At 43.2% G+C, this 21,875-nt stretch overlaps 1 protein-coding gene across 1 annotated transcript in view; it reads right to left on the bottom strand.

Moving 5' to 3' along the window:
• Positions 1-21,875, bottom strand: part of tex11 (testis expressed 11) — a 245,081-nt gene that overhangs the window by 72,141 nt on the left and 151,065 nt on the right. The window contains exons 22-23 of the mRNA XM_068046993.1: positions 12,459-12,529; positions 7,967-8,083 (exon numbers count right to left, since the gene is read on the bottom strand). Coding sequence (XP_067903094.1) covers positions 7,967-8,083; positions 12,459-12,529 — 188 coding nt within the window. The remainder of the gene's footprint in view (positions 1-7,966; positions 8,084-12,458; positions 12,530-21,875) is intronic.

Raw genomic sequence — 21,875 nt, forward strand, 5'->3', positions numbered from 1 at the left:
GCAAACTCCACACAGGCAGTACCCAGAATTGAACCCGGGTCGCTGGAGCTGTGAGGCTGCGGTGCTAACCACTGCGCCGCCCTTGTTTGTGGTGGGTGATTTTAACTTCACCTATATTGACTGGGGCTCACTTAGTGCTAGGGGCTTCGGTGGGGCAGAATTTGTAAGGAGCATCCAGGAGGGCTTCTTGAAACAATATGTAGATTGTCCAACTAGGGAAGGGGCCGTACTGGACCTGGTATTGGGGAATGAGACCGGCCAGGTGGTCTAAGGTTCAGTAGGGGAGCATTTCAGGAACAGTGACCATAATTCCGTAAGTGTTAAGGTACTTGTGGATAAGGATAAGAGTAGTCCTCGGGTGAAGGTGCTAAATTGGGGGAAGCTTAATTATAACAATATTAAGGAGCATAAGAATTTAGATTGGGGCGGTTGTTTGAGGGTAAATCAACATCTGACATGTGGGAGTCTTTCAAACATCAGTTGATTACAATCCAGGACCGGCATGTTCCTGTGAGGATGAAGGATAAGTTTGGCAAGTTTCGGGAACCTTGGATAACGAGGGAAATTGTGAGCCGAGTCAAAAAAAAAGGAAGCATTCGTAAGGGCTAGAAGGCTGGGAACAGATGAAGCCCTTGAGGAATATAAAGAAAGTAGGAAGGAACTTAAGCAAGGAGTCAAGAGGGCTAAAAGGGGTCATGAAATGTCATTGGCAAACAGGATTAAGGAGAATCCTAAGGCTTTTTATACTTATATAAAGAGCAAGAGGGTAGCCAGGGAAAGGGTCGGCCCACTCAAGGACAGAGGAGGGAATCTATGCGCGGAGCCAGAGGAAATGGGCGAGGTACTAAATGAGTACTTTGCATCAGTATTCACCAAAGAGAAGGACTTGGTGGATGATGAGTCTAGGAAAGGTTGTGCAGATAGTCTGGGTCATGCCGATATCAAAAAGGAGGAGATGTTGGGCGTCTTGAAAAACATTAAGGCAGATAAGTCCCCAGGGCCTGATGGGATCTACCCCAGAGTACTGACGGAGGCAAGGGAGGAAATTGCTGGGGCCTTGACAGAAATCTTTGTATCCTCATTGGCTACAGGTGAGGTCCCAGAGGACTGGAGATTAGCCAATGTTGTTCCTTTGTTTAAGAAGGGTAGCAAGGATAATCCAGGAAATTACAGGCCAGTGAGCCTTACGTCAGTGGACAGGATTTACTCCCATTTGGAAACAAGTGGACTTATTAGCGAAGGGCAGCATGGTTTTCTGACGGGGAGGTCATGTCTCACTAACTTGATCACGTTTTTTGAGGAAGTGACTAAGATGATTGATGAAGGAAGGGAAGTGGATGTTGTCTACATGGACTTCAGTAAAGTCTTTGACAAGGTGCCTCATGGCAGACTGGTACAAAAGGTGAAGTCACACGGGATCAGAGGTGGTCTGGCAAGATGGATACAGAACTAGCTCGGTCAGAGAAGAGAGAGAGTAGCAGTGGAAGGGTGCTTTTCTGAATGGAGGGCTGTGACTAGTGGTGTTCCGCAGGGATCAGTGCTGGGACCTTTGCTGTTTGTAGTATATATAAATGATTTGGAGGAAAATGTAGCTGGTGTGATTAGTAAGTTTGTGGACGACACAAAGGTTGGTGGAGTTGCAGATAGTCATGAGGATTGTCAGAGGATACAGATCAGTTGGAGACTTGGGTTGAGAAATGGCAGATGGAGTTTAATCCGGACAAATGTGAGGTAATGCATTTTGGAAGGTCTAATACAGGTGGGAAGTATACAGTAAATGGCAGAACCCTTAGGAGTATTGACAGGCAGAGAGATCTGGGTGTACAGGTCCACAGATCACTGAAAGTGGCAATGCAGGTGGATAAGGTTGTCAAGAAGGCATACGGCATGCTTGCCTTCATCGGTCGGGGCACTGAGTATAAAAATTGGCAAGTCATGTTGCAGCTGTATAGAACCTTAGCTCAGCCACACTTGGAATATTGCGTACAATTCTGGTCGCCACACTACCAGAAGGATGTGGAGGCTTTGGAGAGGGTACAGAAGAGGTTTACCTGGATGTTGCCTGGTCTGGAAGGTATTAGCTATGAGGAGAGGTTGGATAAACTTGGATTGTTTTCACTGGAACGACGGAGGTGGAGGGGCGACATGATAAGAGGTTTACAAAGTTATGAGTGGCATGGACAGAGTGGATAGTCAGAAGCTTTTTCCCAGGGTGGAAGAGTCAGTTACTCGGGGACATAGGTTTGAGATGCGAGGGGCAAAGTTGAGAGGAGATGTGCGAGGCAAGTTTTTTTACACAGAGGGTGGTGAGTGCCTGGAACTTGCTGCCGGGGGAGGTGGTGGAAGCAGGTACGATAGCGACGTTTAAGAGGCATCTTGACAAATACATGAATAGGATGGGAATAGAGGGATATGGACCCCGGAAGTGCAGAAGGTTTTAGTTGAGACAGGCATCATGATCGGCGCAGGCTTGGAGGGCCAAATGGCCTGTTCCTGTGCTGTACTGTTCTTTGTCTCATCAAAGCACTGAGAGTTCAGAGTAGAACCGCCCACTGCCAATGCCCATGAGCAGAACTTCCACTTAGGGCTAACTAAATCTAACCCTCCCCCTGCAGACCTCAACAAGAACAAAGACACCCTAGGCAGTCATGGAAATGTGCAAACTGAAATACATCCCCAAAAACATGTTTATTGGGATGCCAAAAGGGCAGTTTAAAGCAGCATTGCAACCAAGAAAAGACAGGCTATAACAAATCACAGGATTTCTGAATGAATGAGAGAGATGTGTTTTCCTGCACTTATCCTCTCTCGAGTCCCTTTTAATGAAATGCTGTTTAAAATAAAAATCACATTTCATTCCAACCCCCACCTGCCAAGAATGAGGCATATTAATTTCGTTATATGAACAGTAACTTTAAACTGTTGCTGGAGTGAAGAAATGACTTGTTTAAACAAAGAACAAAGAAAATTACAGCACAGGAACAGGCCCTTCGGCCCTCCAAACCTGCGCCGATCCAGACCCTCTATCTAAACATGTTGCCTATTTTCTGAGGGTCTGTATCTCCTTGCTTCCTGCCCATTCATGTATCAGTCTAGATACATCTTAAAAGACGCTATTGTGCCCGCGTCTACCACCTCCGCTGGCAATGCATTCCAGGCACCCACCACCCTCTGCGTAAAGAACTTTCCACGCATATCCCCCCTAAACTTTTCCCCTCTCATTTTGAACTCGTGACCCCTAGTAATTGAATACCCCACTCTGGGAAAAAGCTTCTTGCTATCCACCCTGTCTATACCTCTCATGATTTTGTACACCTCAATCAGGTCCTCCCTCAACCTCCGTCTTTCTAATGAAAATAATCCTAATCTACTCAACCTCTCTTCATAGCTAGCGCCATCCATACCAGGCAACATCCTGGTGAACCTCCTCTGCACCCTCTCCAAAGCATCTACATCCTTTTGGTAATGTGGCGACCAGAACTGCACGCAGTATTCCAAATGTGGCCGAACCAAAGTCTTATACAACTGTAACATGACCTGCCAACTCTTGTACTCAATACCCCTTCCGATGAAGGAAAGCATGCCGTATGCCTTCTTGACCACTCTATTGACCTGCGTTGCCACCTTCAGGGAACAATGGACCTGAACACCCAAATCTCTCTGTACATCAATTTTCCCCAGGACTTTTCCATTTACTGTATAGTTCACTCTTGAATTGGATCTTCCAAAATGCATCACCTCGCATTTGCCCTGATTGAACTCCATCTGCCATTTCTCTGCCCAACTCTCCAATCTATCTATATTCTGCTGTATTCTCTGACAGTCCCCTTCACTATCTGCTACTCCACCAATCTTAGTGTCGTCTGCAAACTTGCTAATCAGACCACCTATACTTTCCTCCAAATCATTTATGTATATCACAAACAACAGTGGTCCCAGCACGGATCCCTGTGGAACACCACTGGTCACACGTCTCCATTTTGAGAAACTCCCTTCCACTGCTACTCTCTGTCTCCTGTTGCCCAGCCAGTTCTTTATCCATCTAGCTAGTACACCCTGGACCCCATGCGACTTCACTTTCTCCATCAGCCTGCCATGGGGAACCTTATCAAACGCCTTACTGAAGTCCATGTATATGACATCTACAGCCCTTCCCTCATCAATCAACTTTGTCACTTCCTCAAAGAATTCTATTAAGTTAGTAAGACACGACCTTCCCTGCACAAAACCATGTTGCCTATCACTGATAAGCCCATTTTCTTCCAAATGGGAATAGATCCTATCCCTCAGTATCTTCTCCAGCAGCTTCCCTACCACTGACGTCAGACTCACCAGTCTATAATTACCTGGATTTTCCCTGCTACCCTTCTTAAACAAGGGGACAACATCAGCAATTCTCCAGTCCTCCGGGACCTCACCCGTGTTTAAGGATGCTGCAAAGATATCTGTTAAGGCCCCAGCTATTTCCTCTCTCGCTTCCCTCAGTAACCTGGGATAGATCCCATCCGGACCTGGGGACTTGTCCACCTTAATGCCTTTTAGAATACCCAACACTTCCTCCCTCCTTATGCCGACTTGACCTGGAGTAATCAAACATCTGTCCCGAACCTCAACATCCGTCATGTCCCTCTCCTCGGTGAATACCGATGCAAAGTACTCGTTTAGAATCTCACCCATTTTCTCTGACTCCACGCATAACTTTCCACCTTTGTCCTTGAGTGGGCCAATCCTTTCTCTAGTTACCCTCTTGCTCCTTATGTATGAATAAAAGGCTTTGGGATTTTCCTTAACCCTGTTTACTAAAGATATTTCAAGACCCCTTTTAGCCCTCTTAATTCCTCATTTCAGATTGGTCCTACATTCCCGATATTCTTTTAAAGCTTCGTCTTTCTTCAGCCTCCTAGACCTTATGTATGCTTCCTTTTTCCTCTTAGCTAGTCTCACAATTTCACCTGTCATCCATGCTTCCCTAATCTTGCCATTTCTATCCCTCATTTAAAAAGAGATCACCAGACACTTAGCCGGAGGGCATTTGCATTATAAGAGACAGTGCTTAGAGAGACAAAAGAATTGCTAACTGATTCAATCAACAGAGATTGGTCTGGACAACGGTGATCCACATCTTGTCAGTTGGTTTACAGAAGGATCTGGATGTCCTTGTATATGAATCACAGAAAGTTAACATGCAGGTACAGCAAGTAATTAGGAAAGCAAATTGTAAATTAGCCTTTATTACAAATGGATTGGAGTACAAGAGTAAAGAAGAAGTCTTTCTGCAATTGTATAGAATCTTGGTGAGATTACACCTGGAGTACTGTGTACAGTTTTAGTCTCCTTATCTGAGGAAGGATATACTTGCCTCAGAGGAAGTGTAACGAAGGTTCAATTAGATTGATTCCTGGGATGAGGGAATTGTCTGATGAGAAGAGATTGAGTAGACAAGGCTTATATTCCCTAGAGTTTGGGAATATGATGGTGATCTCACTGAAATATATAAAATTCTTAAGGGGCTTGACAGGGTAGATGCTGGGAGGATATTTCCCCTGGCTAGGGAGTCTAGAACACGGGGTCACAGTCAGCCATTTAAGATTGAAATGAGGAGAAATTTCTTCGCTCAAAGGGTTGTGAATCTTTGCAAGTCTCTGCACCAGAGAGCTGTAAGTGCTCAGTCATTAAGTGCATTGAAGTTAGAGATCGACAGATTTCTGGATACTAAGGGAATCAAGGGATTTGGGGATAGTATAGGAAGATGTAACTGAGGTAGAAAATCAGCCATAATCTTACTGAATGGCAGAGCAAATGGCCTATTCCTGCTCCTATTTCTTATGTTTTGTTCAGTACCATTCCTCCAAAAATGAACCCGTGTTTTGTTTGCTTTTTAAATTAATCATATTAATCCGTGTCGCTACTTTTAACAATCTGTTTCTTTGTACCCCTTTGTTCCTCTATCACATTTGGATACATTTTACAAGGAGTACATGGCCTTTATTGCCCATCCCTAATTGCCCTTGAGAAGGTGGTGGTGAGCTACCTTCTTGAACCGCTGCAGTCCATGTGGGGTATACCCACAGTGCTGTTAGGAAGGGAGTTCCAGGATTTTGTCCCAGCGACAGTGAAGGAACGCCGATATAGTTCCAAGTCAGAATGGCGTGTGACTTGGAGGGGAACTTGCAGGTGGTGGTGCTCCCATGCATTTTCTGCCCTTGTCCTTCTAGTTGGTAGAGGTCGCGGGTTTGGAAGGTGCTGTCTAAGAAGCCTCGGTGAGTTGCTGCAGTGCATCTTGTAGATGGTACACACTGCTGCCACTGTGCGTCGCTGTTGGAGGGAGTGAATGTTTGTGGATGGGGTGCCAATCAAGCAGGCTGCTTTGTCCTAGATGGTGTCGAGCTTCTTGAGTGTTGTTGGAACTGCACCCATCCAGGCAAGTGGAGAGTATTCCATCACACTCCTGACTTGTGTCTTGTAGATGGTGGACAGCCTTTGGGGAGTCAGGAGGTGAGTTACTCGCCTCAAGATTCCTAGCCTCTGACCTGCTCTTGTAGCCACGGTATTTATATGGCTACTCCAGTTCAGTTTCTGGTCAATGGTAGTCCCTAGGATGTTGATAGTGGGGGAATTCAGCGATGGTAATGCCATTGAATGTCATGGGGAGATGGTTAGATTCTCTCTTGTTGGAGATGGTCATTGCTTGGCACTTGTGTGGCGCGAATGTTATTTGCCACTTATCAGCCCAAGCCTGGATATTGTCCAGGTCTTGCTGCATTTCTACATTGACTGCTTCAGTATCTGAGGAGTCGTGAATGGTGCTGAACATTGTGCAATCATCAGTGAACATCCCCACTTCTGACCTTATGATTGAAGGAAGGTCATTGATGAAGCACCTGAAGATGGTTGGGCCTAGGACACTACCCTGAGGAACTCCTGCAGTGATGTCCTGGAGCTCAGATGATTGACCCCCAACAACCACAACCATCTTCTTTTGCGTTAGGTATGACTCCAACCAGTGGAGAGTTCTCCCCCGATTCCCATTGACTCCAGTTTTGCTAGGGCTCCTTGATGCCATACTCGGTCAAATGCTGCCTTGATGTCAAGGGCAGTCACTCTCAGCTCACCTCGTGAGTTCAGCTCTTTTGAGAGAGTGGTTAATAAAGCATATGGGATCTTGGGCTTCATAAACAGTGTCATTGAGTACAAAAGCAGGGAAGTTATGCTGAACCTTTATAAAGCTCTGGTTAGGCCCCAGCTAAAGTATGGCGTCCAGTTCTGGTCACCACACTTCAGGAAGGATGTGAGGGTCCTTGAGAGTGTGTAGAGGAGATTTACATGAATGGTTCCAGGAATGGGGGATTTTAGTTAAAGGGTGAGGTTGGAAAATCTGGGTTTGTTCTCCTTCGAACAAAGGAAATTGAGAGGAGAGTTAATAGAAGTGTACAAGATTATGGCAGACTTAGATAAGTTAGACAAGGAAAACTGGTCCATTAATTAATGGTACAAGGACTAGGGGACACAGATTGAAGGTTTTGAGCAAGAGTTGCAGGGGGAATATGGGGAAGAATCTTTTTACGCAGTGGGTGGTAATGATCTAGAATTTTCTGCCCACAAGGGTTGTGGAAGCTGAGACAACCAATGACTTCAAAAGGAAATTGGATGGCTACTTGAAGGAAATAGACTTGCAGGGCTATGGGGATCGAGCGGGGAGTGGAACTGACTGAATAGTTCTGTGGAGAGCTGGCATAGGCTCAATGGGCTGAATGGCCCCCTTCTGTGCCATAAGTAACTTTATGGTGAAAAAATTCTATATATTTTATAGAATGGGTGTGGTTGGTTATTAAATTTCAGAAAAATTAGCATATTTTTTCTGACATTAATTGAGATATCTGTTTAGTCTGGTAGATGGAATTTTTGCATGTAGTTTTACATTTGTAAGGTTAATACAGCTACACTCCCAAATGTAAGCCAGTCTCACCTGCTCTGAAGTATTTGGTGCTTTTCGACCAATCTCCAGACTAGCTGCTGCAGCCATTAATAAACAAGTCTTTTGACCAATCAGAATGGCTTTGTCGACTGAGACCATCTGTGAAAGCTAAAGACATATATTATACACTGATAGGTCCTGTGCAAAGATCAGAAAGAACAAACTATCTGTAGGTGAAATTCAACTTTGGTGGGGGAAGTGGGGGGCAGTTGGTGCAAAATGGATGGCAGCACATCAGCTGCCCATTATATAGCCCCCTAATTTTTCTTTGCACTGACTTCAAAATCGAGTTTCTCCCCTATATATTTAAACAGTCAAATACAATGTGACAGTTTTCAACAGTGACAGCACTTTAAAATAAATTGTATACTGTGATGTTTTTCTTTCTTTCTTGTTTACAGTTCTGCTCACTTATCTGATCTGCTGGTCAGATCCTCTTCTATGCAAGAATACTTACACTGCAATAGAAAGCAGTATTCCAAGAACACAGAAAAAGTTGCAAATACACAGCATGCCTGGCAACATCTGAAAGCAGAAAAGTTAACTTCCAGAGATATGACTCTGGAAACTGAAAGATATGTGAAGAATCAGGAATGTTGACTCTTGTCCCAGGGAGGCAATTCCTGGATTGAATCACTAACAGATTTGTTTTGAAATGCTAGAAAGTAATGCAAACTGGTGGCTGATACACAAGGATCATCAACTCCAAATGCATAGTCGGATGAAGGGTTTCTAATCAAATGTTCACTTTTTTTTCTTTCCAGATACTGAAAACCCTGCTGAGGATTTCCAGCGAGAACAGACCCTGACTTTTACTGTAAGCTACCAAAATAATTCCATCATCCCAGCTGAGAGAGGAAAGAAAATTTGGACTACAATATTGTAACACTATCGCGAAACTGCGCATCCTTCAAATGCTTCCCTGCTGGGAATGTGGAATTATCCCTAATCGGTTTTATCTGTTCTACATTTTTCTGCAAAAATTAGAATTTATTGATAAAATATGTAAACAATTAAATAATGAAGATAATATTCCAAAAAAAGCATTTTTTCAACATGGAAACTCCCTCCTCTCTTGAAGGTGCTGACTTCTGCCAGGGTGCAGTTCCACAGGTTTTGTTTGGGGAAGCAGGAATTTCTGAGCTCATTATGTTGGTGATGAGCATCTTTGCAATTTTTGGCACATAAAGGCTAATTCTTATGATTGCATGCTTTTGGGATTTACTGGAACTCATGCATATGATTATCATGGGCTGCAAGCACAATTTCCTGACATGGACTACTGGTGGGTGAAGCTCTATCCTTGGAATGCACAATCAGAAAATGTACCGTGCAGTATCAGAATCAAGCACTCCCAGGTCAGTTAAAGTTATAAAGCTTCCGCTACACTATCCCATCAAGCAATTCCAGGTGAGGTACAGAATGTTTAAATGTAGAGTAAAACGTCTAAATGCTCAACATTATGTTTTAGTTGCAACCTTAGAGAAATCTTTACAATGCCAGTGATTTTTTTTTATATCCAACATCACCCATCTGTGCCGTTTCTCTTGAAGGAGACAGTCAATTCAATTGAAATTATTGAAAATATTTTTTTTTTACAAGTTTTAATCAGCTTGGCTCAAACGGTAACACTTACGTCTCTGAATCAGGAGACTTTGGGTTCAAGCCTTGCGCCAGGTTCTTCAGCACATAAACCAGACTGCTGTGTAGCACTATATGAGCAGTCCAAACTGAGACCCTGTCCTGGTAGGTCAGGTGGATGCTAATTACTCCATGACACTACATGAAGAGGAGTGGGGCGTCCTCCTGACCAATATTCCTTCTTCAGTACACATCAACAGAAAAAGACTCAATGGTCATACATCACGGCTAATGGTATCTTGCTAAATGGAAAATGGTTGCACTTCAAAGTAATTCGCTGAATATGTGAAGTGCTTTCAGATGTTTCTGAGATGTATGAACATGATAAAGCACTATATAAGTGCAAATCATCTTTTTACCAATGCAGCCAACAGCAGCCTTTTAAGGTGGTGTAATTGGCTAATAACTGAATGTACCTGATTGCAAGCTTGAGAATTTTGGAAGAAGGCAATTTTAAGCTTATGATCTACACTGGCCTGGGAGGAAGAGGTCACACCAATTCTGGATTCTGCTTTTACTCTCTCCGCCCAATCACGTGGAGGGGGCGGGCTGTCCATCCCGGGCAATGGCGTCAGCTGCCTGTGCACAGGCGCTGACGCCATTTTTAAAGGGCTGTCAGCCCGAACTGCTTGTTAAAACAGTTAAAGACAGATTGAATAAAATTAAATAAATACATTTCTTTTGCCTCTCTCCCACACACCCCCCAATATCAATAAATTAACTATTTGCCCTTCCCTCCCCCAAAACACTTACCTGTAAAATCTGACGTTATCCCCCCCAAACTGCACAAAGTTTAAAGTACAATCCTTCCCACCTTCCCCTACACCCATGACATTTATTTGACCCTGTTCCCAGCACATCGACCCCCCCTCCACCCAACACTGATAAATGTACCTCCTCCCCCGTCCCCACTAATGTGGCGCCTCATTTCCCCAGACGGGGATCCGAAGGCGCAGGAGTTCTGGCCACCGGGCCAAAGATCGTGGTGGGCCGCCAAGGTTAAGGGCAGGTAGATGCAAATCTATTAATTTTATTCATTTGCATATGGTGATTGTGGTCCTTTCGCCGAGCAACGGTGGGGCCGCCATGGTGCCCCACCGCCGCCAGGAGGATCGGGCCAGGCCCTGCCGGTGTCGAGGTCCGTGGCCATCTACAGGCTCCCCTCCCGCCACGGATCTCAACATCAATGGCTCCTTAAAATCCAGCCCATTGTGTCTTGGATTGTATAACATGAGTAGTTATCCAATTTGCTAATGGACTTGACACTATGGGAAGATAAGCATCTAGAGGGAGGAGAAGAGACTCATTTCATGCTCTTTTATCCTCCTCTCCCGACCTGCTCTGCACTGAACCTCTGGCACTCGGCTTCACTTATCCTATCCTCCCACTCTTCTTTTAAAATGGTCTTGCTCTTTGGCCTCTGGAATTAGGAAGTCTTTTTTAAAATTATGGCAACAATCTTTGTCCCCTTCCCAGTCTTGTTCTTCAGCATAAGATTTCTTTCTTTAGCCTGATCTCAGGCCCCCTACTTAGTCGCAGATCGCATGAGTCAGGCAATGTTTTTTTTTTAAAAAAGGCGACATAGCTTTTCCACAACTTTCCAGCACTACCATTTTTCCTCAGTTCCCACTTCCAAGCCTCATCCCAGCCCTACTCCCCAAAGTAATTTTATTTCAAAATTCTAGCGCTTCTCTCAGGGTCTCAGGACATTTTTTCCTTTAGCCTCATCACAACACCCCACTCTTAGGCCTCAATACTCATTTCCTCCTCTTCCCCCACTTGCAGCAAGAATTCTTTTTCCACAATTCCTCGCCCTGATCCCAGTGACAGCCTCAGCCTCCATGGCTTCTTTCCAGACCTAATCCAAGCTCTTGCCTCAGTCCCTGTGGAATTTTCCTCCATCACACTTGCTGCTCCATTTAAAGCCCAGCCTCAACCCCGTAATCTCCTTTCATTCCCAGTCAAATTTAAAAACTTTTTCATAATCTTTACTCTGTTTCCATTTCAAGTCCTCTTCCCCAGCCTCAGCCTCCTCATGCCTGCCTCCTCTTGTTCTTTTCTATCTCCCTATCTGCCATTCCCACTCCCTTACTCCTCGTAAAAGCTCTAACTTCATTCCCATCAAGCTCAGTCGCAACCCTATTCCAGCACCCAAGTTCTGCTGATTCTTTTTCTGCCTTGAGACCCCATCCTCTTCTCAGTCTGCCTCTCCCCTCCCTTGCTACTGCCTCACTATACACTACATATTCAGCTCAGGTGTGTTGTCTTAATTTTTCAGCCCAATGCAAATCGGAACATCTCTACCGTCAGTTCTTCCTCACCCTATGCTCCGACATAACGTGGGCAATACCACAGGAGATTAACTAATATTCCTGTTGAAAAGTTGCTTTGAGGGACTAGATTTTCCTCCTTGCACATTTAATCCATGGAAGATGAAGTACAACTTATGACGAAAATAGGCATGGTTGCATGGGTATTTGGAGTAGATTGTTATCATCCAGAAAGCCAGTTAGTGAAGGATAGTACTGGAGCCCATCTTTACTCAGTCTAACATTTATTTACAGTATGAAACAATACAAGCATACACCTCCTAATTCAACCACACCACAGTCTGAATAAGTGATTCTCTATATATACTCAAGTGAAACCCCAATTATTGCCCTCCACCTGCATATAACTAAACATAACTGATATACAATTAACACAGATTAGCATCATGTACATCCACTTTACTGATATCATAACTGCATACATTTTTTACTTTAACACACTATTCATCCCAGATTAATCTAAATTCATACTTTCTTCAGTATAAAATACTTAAGATACAGTTAGTACACACCTGGTAAGAAAGAGTGAAGAACTCCCTCATTCTTCTTGGGCAGTCCTCACACTGCAGAGCTAAATTCCAGGCTTATAAATATAAAGCACATGGATATCATCTGTCATACTTATGGTTTAAAAAAATTATTTTAGTTCATTAACTTTGGTAGTTGAAGTTACTGTAACAAAAAAATTGTAACTCATTAGTGTTCAAATTTACTGGTATGGCAATTGTACCTAACTCTTTTAGTCCATGTTCTCACCTGTGCAGTATATCCAAAACATTCTACTCACTAATGGCAGTGCTAATGGCTTTAAGGGCACAAGGTCCAAATATGCAGCAGAAAGTGCTGTAATATGTGTAATAACATGACTTCATGGCCAAACTTTCGATTTTGATAAACCTACTTTCAGCAAGTTTGCAATTGTTTTTTGATTCATATGTTGCTGCCAGTGTAATTTTATATTAAACAAAAATGTAAAATTCCAAACAATAATTTTTTTTTGTGGCATTGGACTCAGTTTTGAACTGCAGAACTAGTGAAGTAGACATGATGGTCCACAAGACGATAGTATACCATCACTCACCGATCTTCCTATTTTTTTTATTCTGCTATTGTTGGTGGTCACAAGACCAGATAAACGGTGGCCTAACATTTGCATCGGATTATTGGCATTCTGGAGTCTGATTACAAAGTAGCACAGACAGGCCTGGAAGCTGGATGTTATAAGCATCTTGGCAAGAAATGGTCTGAAATGACCACTGAAGAAATAACTTTTATAAAGAATAATGTATTAAATACTAAAAAAAGCAAAAACACTTTCAAATATGCTGTAAGATAGAGACATTTTTGTTTTAGATAATAAGCCATTGAAAGCATTTTTTGTGGCATCATTGAGACAAATGCCTTTAGTTCATTTAGAATTAATGCAATCCATTTGAATTCTACACCAGTTCTCATAAGCCAAACAGTGATAAGGTCACAAGTCAGCCTCCATTTACCTTGGTTCTAGTGACTTAGCTTGGTCTGCAGTTTGGACTGGGATTATTTTAGAATACTTGAGGGCCCATTTTAATTTTGGTCATTTGGCAAAACAACTTCAGGAGTTGGGACTTAGTAGGATGTACTGTACACCCAACATCACTTCTGGTAGGCAATTTCATTGAATAACGGGATGCTGACAGAGCAGATCCCAGCCCAAAATCAGGTGGAATAGGATATAGGAAAAATTCCTCTATGCGTTGCACAAACAGTTCCAGACCAATAGTACTTTTTGAGTGCTATGCTTTGGGATCTCTTGCCCATTTTTCCATGGAAATGTTTTTGGGAAAAAAATACATTTAAATGTGTTTTAAAACATAGTGTGCTCACCCAAGTTTTTCAAAAAGGTGATAGGTAGTTAAGATGCTTTGATGATGTTTTCCCATAGACTCTGCCAACTGGACAACAGAGGAGGCATTGAAGCAGAATAGCATAGTCAACCATGTCAAAGACTGCTCAGAAGTCAGGAAGGATTGCAAGTGCACCAAGGACAGAGTCCCAGAGGAGATAATATAAAGAAATAAAATAATTTTACATTTTCAGTCCCTTTGTAGACCTGTTGATCCTCTCCACCAGGATTCCCTGGCCAGGCTGGCATCAGGAGCATAACCCACTGCTACCAGTTAAAACACAGTCAGGGTTTGAATTATGTTATCGGACCCCAACTTTTGAATATCAATATTCCGTGTCTTCCTGGGCGAGGCACCAACACGCTGCCTGAAACACGCCTGTGGAGGTGCAGAACAGGCGGTGGCGAATTGACCACCTGTTATACATTCATCTGATTTTCCTTTCCAATGCCCAACCGAAGTTGAATTTCACCCTTCCTTCTCCTTTAATACATCTTGTGCAATATATAAACACCTGTATTACATATGTTAGTGTCTAAGAAATTCTGTTAATGGATGTTAACTACCTAGTAGTTGAAGGTAATAGGATGAATAGGTGTTGGATGTTGATCAGTTTGTTGTACTCAGATGTATATATAAAGAAAAACCAGCCAACACTGCTGGGGTGTTGTTCAGAGTGGAAAATTAAGCTTTGTAGCAAGCAATAAACAGTCTCCACCAAAGTATCCTAGTCTTCACAAACAGGCTTGGAAGTTTCTCTAACATTGGTATCAGAGAATGGTTGCCTGCAAGTGAATATTGGAGACTATGATGTTTTCAGACAGGAGATTAGATTTGGAGGTTTTTTTTTAGAAGGTTGTAATTGGAGTTTTAAGAAAGATGACTGAAACCAGGTGTAAGGTGTTGGGATATGGTTTTCCACTGCTGCTTTGTGAAGTGGAACCTTAAGATCAATGGAAGAATGAAGCTGATCTATGGACACTGATTATGTCTTTACCAAAAAGGAAGCAAGGAATAGCCCTTGCACTTTCACTTCCTGCCAGAAACCTGATCAGGGGCAAAGTGTTCTTGGAGCTTGAGGCTCATCATTTGGACAATGAGGAAGGTTTGGACAATCTCATAAAATTTGTGAAAGATGGCATTGAGTGCGTATGAGATGTGGTCAGACTTTGATAAATTTAAGAAAATGGATGGTTCTTCCATAGAAGAATGTATTATGGAGTTTAACTGACTATATACAAGGTTACAGTGACTCTACTTGGAAATTCCTGATCAGTACTTGCCTTCAAATTGTTGGACTGTGTGAGGATATTGAACATGGATAGGCTCTTGGTATTAACTGGAGTTAGATTCAAAGAAAGAGATATGCTTTTTGATCAGATGTCTGAAGCCCTGAAAAAATTTTTGGGCAAACATTCCTTTCTGTGCCACTTTCATGGTGCAAATGGGCTCTTCAGTGGTGATGCTGAAGGTGGAGGATACAATGCTAGCAGCATTTTGAGGCCATTCAAATATGGGGCCCAAATGTCAGTATGAAAGGAGAATCACGCACAAAACAAATGAGGGTAGAGACCCTTTGGCAGCAATAACAGATCGCAGGAATTTGGCAATTATGGCAGAAGGATGAACCCCAGGAATAACCAAGGGATGGTCAACAGGTGTTTCTAGTGTGACTCAAAGTATCCATGCATTGCACTGTCTGAAAAGGAATAACTGGGTTTTTAAGACCTGGAAGGTGAGGATGATGCTACTGATCAATCAGAAGGAATTGTACTGGTCATGAGGTTTCAGTCCAGTAATGAATGTCCTAGTTGCAGATTTGTTCAATTGTGCAGTAATACAGTAGGTGTACTTCCACGGTATGTGGAGTGGACTGGTTAAGGTGTTACTTCAGTCTTCCTTACTTAAAGGATCCATGTAAGGTCAAAGAATATGACAGTTCTACCTGTTTCAGGTTTGGGGATGACCTGTTGAAATCACTAAAGAGTGGTAATGCTGTGTAAAATAGCAGGGGTAAACCATTTTATTAGTACAGATCTAGTATCCAGTGAAATACCTTTGCTGTGATGTAAACAGTCTATGAAAAAGGCTCAGATGAAATTGGATATGGAACATAAGTCTTTAGGAAATCTCTAGCTTTGCAGTCTACATAATCGGGACATCATTCTATTCCTTTAGCGAGACTTAACATCTCTAAGCAGGATGTTAAAGAGGTATTAATGGCATCCAGGGGTAGGGAATTAAAGGAGTAAAAGCAAATTATTTCAAAACTACATTGACAGTTTGCACATCATCTTGTTATAGGTTGAAAATGTGATCTCTGTAAAAATACAGGAGGACGCCATTGCGACCTGTAGTGAGTCTCCCATTAGCAAGGGACTTTAATGAAACTGTAGCAATGGACCTGAAGGTATGGGATAAAGACAAAAACATTTTTCTTCTACTCTTTATAGCCATAGCGACTAGATTCAGTGTGTCAACAGTAATTTTACAGTAAAGACACAACTAATAGTGGACAAGACAATGGAAAGGTGGATAGGAACAGAACTGGAAGCACCAGCTAGATTTCTAACTGACAATGGAGGAGAATATGCCAGTGATGAGTTCAGGAGTATGTCTGAAAATATGGATACTGTAGCAATGCATACGGCAGCAGAAAGTCCTTTTTAATAATGGGATTTGTGAGAAATCATGCAGTGATTGGTGAAATGCTCATGCAAAATTTTAGCCGACCAACCAAATTGTAAATTGACTGCTCTAGTGTGGGTGGTATATGCTTCAAATAGTTGGGGGCTACAGCCCCAATCAATTAGTTTATGGCAGGAATCCGAAAATACCTTCGGTAATGTGGATCACCCACTGGCTTTAGAGAGAACTACAATTATTTAAATTTTTGCGGAACATTTAAATGCCATGCATGCAGGGTGAAGAGCATTTATTAAGGCAAAGATCTCAGAAAACATCAGGAGAGCTTTGGAGTATCTGATCAGGCCATCAGAAGAATTTTAATACTGGGGACATGGTGTATTACAAAAGAGAAGGGCAGAAAGAATGGAGAGGCCTGGGAAACATTATAGGCACTGATGGCAAAACAGTAATTTTGCAACATGGCAACGAAACCACTAATCAGTTTTCCATTTTGGATACTGGTGAGGATGATGGTTCCTCAGAGGAGTGCAGTCAGAGCCAAGCTTATGGCACCACAGTTGGCTCAGCTGCACAGGAGGGAGGGAAGAGTTGAAGAGCAGTAGTGATAGGGGAGTCGTTAGTTCGGGGAACAGATAGGCATTTCTGCGGCAGTAAACATGACTCCAGGATGGTGTGCTGCCTCCCTAGTGCCAGGGTTAAGGATGTCAGGGAGAGGCTGCAGGACATTCTTCTGGGGGAGGGTGAACAGCCAGAGGTCGTGTTCCACATTCTTACCAATGACATTGGTAAGAAGGGGATGAGGTCCTGGAAAGCAAATTTTAGGAAGCGGATTAAAAAGCAGGACCTCAAAAGCAGTAATCGCAGTATTACTCCCTGTCTCACGTGTAAGTGAGCAAAGTAATAGAAGAATTGAGCGATGAACAGGTGGCTGCAGAACTAATGTAGAAGGGAGGGCATCATATTTCTGAGGCATTGGGACCAGTTCTGGGGCAGGTGGGACATGTACAAAATGGATGAGTCACATCTTAGCAGGACTGGGATGAATATCCTCGTAGGGAGACTTGCTAGTGCTGTTGGGGAGGGTTTAAACTAAATTGTCAGGGGACGGGAACCTGAGGGAGCTCTGATTGGAGGGAAGCAAAACTGGTAACGTGTCAGGGATGTGAGGAATACCAAGATGTCCAGAATACTGGGGGAGATAGAAAGCATGAGAGTAGGGAATAGTACGTTATTAGGTGGGGTCAGAGTAAGGGAGAAAGTAAAAGTGAATCAGAGTTAATGTGCATGTATGTGAATGCATGAAGTGTGGTTAATAAGACTGGTGAGGTACAAGTGCAGACTGGCATGTGGAAATATAATGATGTGGCTATAACAGAGACCTGGCTCAAAGAAGGGCAGGTCTGGGTGTTAAACATTCCTGGACACAAGGTGTTCAGGAAAGGGGGAAAAAAGGGGGAGGGGTGGCGGCATTGATTAAGGAGAGCATTGCAGTGCTGGAGCAAAAGGATATCCCAGAGGGGTTGAGAACCGAATCAATTTGGCTAGAGCTATGGAACAAAAAAGTTGCAGTTCCATTGCTCGGTGTTGTCTATAGGCCACCAGCTAGTGGGAAGGTTTGGAGGAACAAATTTGCAAGGAACGTAAAGGTGCAAAAATTATAGGGCAGTTATAATGGGGAACTTTAATTATCATGAGGGCATTGGACAGAGTACAGAAAAGATTCATGAAATGTTTCCAGGGATGAGGAATTTCAGTTATGAAGATAGATTGGAAAAGTTAGGACTGTTTTCCTTGGAGAAGGCCAAGAGGTGATTTGATAGAAGTATTCAAAATCATGAGGTCTCCGGACAGTAGGTTGTGATTCCTCGTGACTTATTGGCACTGATGATACATTAACAGAATCTGAACAAATGATGGACACTGATGCACCATACACTTCGTGTGCACATTATATCGGACCTTTACAGATTGTGGCAGATAACGGGCTAACAGAGAGGACCAAGTGATCTTGAAGATCAAGATGAGGTCATTTATCCCAAAGGTCAACTACTGAAAGTTGGGGCTAGAATGATGTATATGCCAGAAGGGACTAGTGAATGTAGGGAAGCCACCATTAAAGGAAGGGCAGGAAAGGCCACAGGGAAATACAAACATTGGCTAACTGTGCAAGACAAGGGACAGGATATCACACCTATAGATTGGTAGAAGTGAAAACGTGGAAGGCCAGAAAATGTAGTGCAAGTTCAGACAGTGGTCCTGAAGATGATCATAGTCCAAGGAAAAGGTCACAAACTTGTGAAAGGAAGTCTCCTCGTAGGGGGGACAGATGAGTAGTAGCAGTCCAGAAAGGGATGGGAAATCTAGTAGGTGACGTGGTTTTACAAGAGCAAGGAACACCACAAGAAGTAGGAGTCCTTACAATAGAGAAGCTCTAGTGGTTACTTCAGACTACTAGAAAAGATTGGATGTCCACCAAAGCTACTAAGTATCATCACCTCATTCCATGACAATATGAAAGGCACAATTCAACATGGTGGCTCCTCATCAGAGCCCTTTCCTATCCTGAGTGGTGTGAAACAGGGCTGTGCTCTCGCACCCACACTTTTTGGGATTTTCTTCTCCCTGCTGCTTTCACATGCGTTCAAATCCTCTGAAGAAGGAATTTTCCTCCACACAAGATCAGGGAGCAGGTTGTTCAACCTTGCCCGTCTAAGAGCGAAGTCCAAAATACGGAAAGTCCTCATCAGAGAACTCCTCTTTGCTGACGATGCTGCTTTAACATCTCACACTGAAGAGTGCCTGCAGAGTCTCATCGACAGGTTTGCGGCTGCCTGCAATGAATTTAGCCTAACCATCAGCCTCAAGAAAACGAACATCATGGGGCAGGACGTCAGAAATGCTCCATCCATCAATATTGGCGACCACGCTCTGGAAGTGGTTCAAGAGTTCACCTACCTAGGCTCAACTATCACCAGTAACCTGTCTCTAGATGCAGAAATCAACAAGCGCATGGGTAAGGCTTCCACTGCTATGTCCAGACTGGCCAAGAGAGTCTGGGAAAATGGCGCACTGACACGGAACACAAAAGTCCGAGTGTATCAGGCCTGTGTCCTCAGTACCTTGCTCTATGGCAGCGAGGCCTGGACAACGTATGCCAGCCAAGAGCGACGTCTCAATTCATTCCATCTTCGCTGCCTTCGGAGAATACTTGGCATCAGGTGGCAGGACTATATCTCCAACACAGAAGTCCTTGAAGCGGCCAATGTCCCCAGCTTATACACACTACTGAGTCAGCGGCGCTTGAGATGGCTTGGCCATGTGAGCCGCATGGAAGATGGCAGGATCCCCAAAGACACATTGTACAGCGAGCTCGCCACTGGTATCAGACCCACCGGCCGTCCATGTCTCCGCTATAAAGACGTCTGCAAACGCGACATGAAATCGTGTGACATTGATCACAAGTCGTGGGAGTCAGTTGCCAGCATTCGCCAGAGCTGGCGGGCATCCATAAAGACAGGGCTAAATTGTGGCGAGTCGAAGAGACTTAGTAGTTGGCAGGAAAAAAGACAGAGGCGCAAGGGGAGAGCCAACTGTGCAACAGCCCCGACAAACAAATTTCTCTGCAGCACCTGTGGAAGAGCCTGTCACTCCAGAATTGGCCTTTATAGCCACTCCAGGCGCTGCTTCACAAACCACTGACCACCTCCAGGCGCGTATCCATTGTCTCTCGAGATAAGGAGGCCCAAAAGAAAGAAAGAAAGAAGTGGTTACTAACAAGTTAGATGGTAAGTTGGTAAAGGATGCAAAACAAAGAGCTTGACAGTTGAGAGAGTTTGGCGTATACTTGGAGGTGCCAGATAGGGAACAACCAGCATCGTCCCATAGAAGGATCTGTACCGAGAAAGTACTTCCCGATGGTACGTATAAGGCTAAGGCCAGACTTGTAGCTCAGCAATTTGAGGAACGACTAGGTGACCAAGAAGTTAGAGTAGACTCCCCAACAGCAGGAAAAGCAAGTTTGAGGATTTTCCCAGCACTTTTAGTGACACACTCATGGGAATATAAGTCCATTGACATCAAAGCAGCATTTTTGCAAGAGGAGAACTTTCAAAGGGAAGTATTTTTAAAGCCACCAAAAGAAGCTGGAGTTACAGAGGAAATTGTGGAAGCTAAACAAGTGTTTATGGGCTAAACAATGCAACCTGGGTGTGGTATTTTCAGTTAAATCTATCCAAAAACAGCTGGCTGTATTCAGCTAAAAGCAGATCCAGCAATGTTTTATTGGTACTATGAAGAAAATCTAGCAGGCATTTTCTTGATGCACATAGACTATTTTCTCTGGGGAGATATGCAGCATTTGAGAAATTTGTGGAAGATAAAGTTCTATAGGAATTTAAAATTGGAAGTTGGGCTTCCAGAGCTTTTAAATATATAGGGTTGAATATTAGTCTCACTAAGTTGGGGGCAACCCTATATCAATAGTCTTGCCTAGAGAATGTTAATAGGATCCCAATAAATCGGGTCAGATCCTCACAAAAGGAAGACTCTGCAACCAAGGAAGAAGTAAAGCTTCTTAAAGAGCTTAATCGGGCAACTACTCAGGTTGTGCACACAAACTAGGCTGGATGCTTGCTATGATGTATTAGAATTGAGCAACACGCTGAAACGTGCTACTTTTGGGAAACTGCTGAAAGCAAATAAGACTGAAGAAATTCAGTTTAGACAAATGTACACAAGTTTCCAGCACTGGGTGACCCAAAAGAAATGAAATTAGTAATTTTTAGTGACTCCTCACATGCTAATCTTCCCAATGATTATTCAAGTGCAGCAGGGTTCATTATATTTTTGGTGGGAAGAAATGATGCATGTTGTCCATTAGCCTGGGGAATCAAAGAAAATGAAGAGGATAGTTAAAAGCACCTTAGCTGTGAGACACTTGCACTGATAGAAGTGATAAATATGGATATGTATTTATTGAGTATTTTAAAGGAACTCTTTATATAAGGGGCAATCAGAGAAAAATGTTCCTGTAGAATGTTATATAGATAACCATTCTCTCTGGGACATTGACCATTTGACAAAGTATCACGCAATAGAGGTTGAGGATTGATCTCAAATATAAATGCTGTTGGAAAAATAAATTTCCAAAATAAAATGGGTCGACGCAAGTCTTCAGTTGTTGAATTGTTTTACGAAGAGAGGTGCTTGTTCAAAAAAATTGTTGGATGTCCTTGAAGAGGGCTGTCTTGCGTTATAATGAGTGAGGAAAATGTGGAATTTTTTTAAGATCACTTTTTAATGCTTTAAACAAGTTTTTTTTTGTTAAAGGGAGGAATATACAGTATGTTAATGGTTGGTGCTGTTGAAGGTTGTGGGTGTGTGTGTATATTATTT

Source organism: Heterodontus francisci, chromosome 15, assembly GCF_036365525.1.
Source record: "Heterodontus francisci isolate sHetFra1 chromosome 15, sHetFra1.hap1, whole genome shotgun sequence".
Classification (NCBI taxonomy): Eukaryota; Metazoa; Chordata; class Chondrichthyes; order Heterodontiformes; family Heterodontidae; genus Heterodontus; species Heterodontus francisci.